Source organism: Conger conger, chromosome 1, assembly GCF_963514075.1.
Source record: "Conger conger chromosome 1, fConCon1.1, whole genome shotgun sequence".
In the NCBI taxonomy this organism is placed as follows: Eukaryota; Metazoa; Chordata; class Actinopteri; order Anguilliformes; family Congridae; genus Conger; species Conger conger.
This window is the reverse complement of record NC_083760.1, coordinates 7756327-7761326: the sequence shown is the minus strand read 5'-3', so window position 1 is coordinate 7761326 and position 5000 is coordinate 7756327. Positions and strand designations below refer to the sequence as shown.

The following is a 5000-nucleotide window of genomic DNA, read 5'->3' as shown; positions in this document are numbered from 1 at the left end:
TAATGAGAAGAAAACATGCCTTTTCCGTCGCCATTTTGTCTGATTTAATCTCCGTTCAATAAACGGTGAATGGTTGGCATTTATGTAGCGCCTTTATCCAAAGCGCTGTGCAATTGATGCTTCTCATTAACCCGTTCACACACGCGCGCGCACACGCTCACACACCGACGGCGATTGGCTGCCACGCGAGGCGCCAACGAGCTCGTCAGGAGCATTTGGGGGTTAGGTGTCTTGCTCAGGGACACTTCGACACAGCCAGAGCGGAATCGAACCGGCAACCCTCTGACTGCCAGACGACTGCTCTTACCGCCCGGGCCAATGTCTTTAATGATCTGGCGGGTCAGGCTTCAGGCTCAGGGTTGTGGTTGTGGTTGTGGTTGTGGTTGTGGTTGTGGTTGTGGCGGTTGTGAGGGTTGTCAGGACCGAAGGACTCTTTGTCCCCCGTTGACTCTCTTCATTTCCCTGGTCCACACCCCCTGTTCCGACACGGCTGACTTTCACAGCACAAAAGAACAGTTGGAAAGGCGTGGAGGCCAAAATAGAAACAGTTTTCGGGATTAATTGAGCGTTTGCATGAAGCCAGTAGAGTGCCGGCCTGATTTAAATACAGAAGGAGCTGGCCAGAAACTGAGCTACTGTGTGTGTGTCTGTGTGTGGAGTGTGTGTGTGTGTGTGTGTGTGTGTCTGTGTGTGTCTGTGTCTGTGGTGTGTGTGTGTGGTGTGTGAACACATTTAGTTTAGAATGCGTGTGTGGTGTGTGTTTGTGTTTGTGTGTGTGTGAGTCTGTGTGTGTGGTGTGTGTTTGTGTGTTTGTGCTTGTGTGTGTGTGAGTGTGGTGTGTGCTTCTGTGTGTAAATGCATATGGAGTTTAGTTTTGAATGTGGTTTAGTTTGGAGTATGGAGTTTAGTTTTGAATGTGGTTTAGTTTGGAGTATGGAGTTTAGTTTTGAATGTGGTTTAGTTTGGAGTATGGAGTTTAGTTTTGAATGTGGTTTAGTTTGGAGTATGGAGTTTAGTTTTGAATGTGGTTTAGTTTGGAGTATGGAGTTTAGTTTTTAATGTGGTGTAGTTTGGAGTATGGAGTTTAGTTTTGAATGTGGTTTAGTTTGGAGTATGTACTTTAGTTTTGAATGTGGTGTAGTTTGGAGTATGTACTTTAGTTTTGAATGTGATGTAGTTTGGAGTATGGAGTTTCGTTTTGAATGTGGTGTAGTTTGGAGTATGTACTTTAGTTTTGAATGTGATGTAGTTTGGAGTATGGAGTTTCGTTTTGAATGTGGTGTAGTTTGGAGTATGTACTTTAGTTTTGAATGCATCTGTCTTGCAGGTGGGGGCGGGGGCTGGAACGACACTAATCTGGTGCCTCGAGGGGGCAGACCTCTGGTGCTGGGGGGCCAGGGGGGGCAGTCCTGTCCCTACGGCTGGCCAACCAGAGGGGGCTTCGGTGGAGGGGGCGGAGCCTGTTCGTCAGGCGGGGGAGGTGGGGGTTACAGAGGTAGGTCAGAGCTGTCATGGTAACGGTGTTCTATGTCAGTCTCATAAGCGTAAAGGGCATCTGAACTACACATCTGAAAGCACACACGCACGCCTCTCCGTGTCTTTCCTCTGCTTCACTTCACACCTGTCAGCTCCTGTTTGTGTGGTGTCCTTTCGATTACCAGCCAGTTTACACGTCAGAAACACGTTTTGTGGTCCTACCAATGACTTAAATTATGAAACACACAGCAAACAGCATGGGGGTCTGTTCCACAAAGCGGGATTACTGCGTTAACTGCGCAAGGTAAACCCGGAACTGCTATTTTTACTTCAGTATATATTCCAGATTTAGCTGGGGTCCGAGTTTTACTGCAGTTATCCGGCTAACTCAGTAATCCTGCTTGTTGGAGTATTTCATGAAGCAGGATTACGGAGTAAACTGGATAACTGCACTGAGTAAAACCGTAGATTCTAGATTCGGGTCGGATCCGGGTTTTACACGGTGCAGTTTTCCGGCTTTGTGGAACGGACTCCGTGAGCTGAATTTCGGAAGCCCGCTCCATCCGCATTGCGTGCTTCCCGAGCGCGTTCCCGTTCGGCGGCTGAAATTCCCCGTGTCGGCCCGCAGGTGGCAGCACGCCGGCGGAAAACGACCCCCGGAAAGACGGGAAGGACGGGTCTTCCTTCATCAGCCCGGACGGCGTGACCTTCATCGAGCCCCTGAAAGGTAGCTCATAGCGCGTCGAGCGGAAAGCTGTGCCTGAAAAGGTTCAAATGCCGGTCGCTGGAGTGTGCATTACTGTACTGTACATTTGTAAAATTTCTTCCTTGAAGAACAAACGTGTACCTCCACTGTCACTTTATTTCTGAGAGTGTATTATCTTCTTTGCCCGCACGGATAGTCTGTGGTAATTCTGCCCTCCCTCCCCTCTTCTCTTTCTTCTCTTCCTCCCTCCCTCCCTCCCTCCTCTCTTCATCCCCTCCATCGATGCATCCATCACTCCCTCTCTCCCTCCCTCTCACCATCCCTCCATCCCACCCTCTGCCTCTCTCTACACCACCCTCTCCCTCTCTCTATCCCACCCTCTCTCTCTCTCTATCCCACCCTCTCTCATCCATTCCTCCATCCCTCTCTCTCATCCATCCCCCATCCATCCATCCCTCCCTCCATCTCTCCCTCCCTCCCTCCATCTCTCCGTCCCTCCTCAGGCATGGAGAGCCACGGGGAGGTGATCATCGCCCCGGCTCAGAACTGCAGTCACTGTGAGTCGGGGGAATGTCACGACGCGGGGGAGGGGCCGACCTGTCTCTGCTACGACGACCTGGTCCTGGACAAGGACGGCATGTCCTGCATCAACCACACAGGTAAATGGTGAATGGTGAATGGTTGGCATTTATATAGCGCCTTTATCCAAAGCGCTGTACAATTGATGCTTCTCATTCACCCATTCATACACACACTCACACACCGACGGCCATTGGCTGCCATGCAAGGTGCCGACCAGCTCATCAGGAGCATTTGGGGGTTAGGTGTCTTGCTCAAGGACACTTCGACACAGCCCGGGTAGGGGATCGAACCGGCAACCTTCCGACTGCCAGACGACTGCTCTTACTGCCTGAGCCATGTCGGCCCCATACCAGGCCCACTCTCCAACTCCCAAAAAAAAAAGCACTATCTGTTCTTGTTGTTATGAGACTTAAAGGTACAATAGGTAATTTTGGACTTCTAACGGTCAAGAAAGGGATAGCAGCAACAGACAACTTCAAACCACAACACTGTTTATCCCACCCACTTTTACATTACATTAATGGCATTTGGCAGACGCTCTTATCCAGAGCGACGTACAACAGTCGAGGTGCATACCCATAACCAGGGATGACTGCGCTGAAAGACCCTGGAAGGAAGTACAATTTCAACTGCTACCTGCAGAACTGCTACCTTCTCTGTGAATGTGCTGACACTGAAATTCCATTGGCTGTGGCAATTAGAACTAATCTTAAACCAATGAGCTTGAAGTATTGTACAGCTATACAATGTTTTGGTACAGTGTCGGGCCGTCAACTGTATATTTTGAAACCCAAATTTAAGGACTATAAACACAGATAGAGGGCGAGTCAACATGTCAGTGATGATAGGTAGGGATTTACAATGGTCTTGTAACAATGTTTTACCACACAAATCTTACCTATTGTACCTTTAAAATCAAGTGGAGTTTGTTTTAAGTTACTGCTTGCTTGGCAAGTAGTACCCCATTGGCATACATTGGTCTCCCCTCATTGTCTTTTTAAGCAAAAAAGTGAAATAAGATTTTAACTCTAAATATAAGACTAAAATACTTGTTGAGGCAGATTTATTTTTGGGTTTTTGCAGTGAGGTCACTTCCTGCATTAACCGAAAGCGTTTCCGGGATGTCCAAACCGGGCTTGAGAAACGAGAATCCGAACTTTCCTGCTGCATATGTAGAATTATGATGTTGCCTTTGCTTTTACAGGTGTTTGTGTACTTTTAAGCGTTTTATTGGTTATTAGTATCGTAAGTGCGCTCGCATCGACCATAAAATCAGCAGCTGCCCAATATCTCCAATAAAAGCCAGTCAGTTTTGCTCGCCAGGAACAAAAACATAAAGATGGAAATAAAACCTAGACTCCAACAACAGCCAGGTCTCTGTCCGGTGGTGGGGCTCGCTCACATGGTAAGCAATTAAAGACTCAGGCCATTACTGGATTTTTATTGGATATTACACTGGGCTGAGAAGCCAATAAAAGTCTAACGATCCCCAGTCCGGCCCACAGTGTTGCAGTCCAGGATATACAAAAAAAAAACTTGCTGAACCATTAAAGGTATGAGATGAGATGACAGATAATGTGATTAGTATTTAGTATGTTATTCACTGTTATTAGAATGTTATTTACTGTTATTAGGTTTGTTAATTACTGTTATTACAATGTTATTGACATTCTAATGCTGATTTCGCAAACACAGCTGGTAATTGAATTCTAGAACACTGACTTAGAACGCTGAACAAAAGATTCCAGAAAACCGACTTTTCAAAGGGTTAAAAGAGGCTACACGAAGAGACTCTTTTTACCCCCCGTACCTCTCTTCTAACACGTGTGATGAGCTCTCTCTCGCCTGAGACGGGGCTGTTTAGCATTCAGAGGGTAATAGATTTCCCCCATCCCAGGAGGGCAGGCTGCTTCTTTATCCTTAAGCGGTACATCCCTGAACGTCAATTCCAGTGAAGATCACAAACAGGGGAGGCGGGAGGGTGTGTGTAGTCGCAGCACGCTGGCTCTGTGTGGCCTGAAGAAGGTTCCAGGCAGTGGAAGCAGATTAAATCCTGCCTTCCGTTCATAATTATGACATCTCTTTTCCACCATCGTGATTTGTAGCCCGGCAATGATTTGTAGCATGTAGCCTGTAATGATTTGTAGCATGTAGCCTGTAGTGATTTGTAGCATGTAGCCTGTAATCATTTGTAACCTGTGGCCTGTAATTTGGTTGAAATCCAGAGCAGGGATCT

The 5000-nt window shown here is 47.3% G+C and overlaps 1 protein-coding gene across 1 annotated transcript in view; it reads left to right on the top strand.

Moving 5' to 3' along the window:
- The window catches only part of alk (ALK receptor tyrosine kinase), a 393279-nt gene that overhangs the window by 370326 nt on the left and 17953 nt on the right, over positions 1-5000 (top strand). The window contains exons 16-18 of the mRNA XM_061258633.1: positions 1328-1495; positions 2105-2203; positions 2686-2841. Of these exons, the coding sequence (XP_061114617.1) occupies positions 1328-1495; positions 2105-2203; positions 2686-2841 (423 nt within the window). The remainder of the gene's footprint in view (positions 1-1327; positions 1496-2104; positions 2204-2685; positions 2842-5000) is intronic.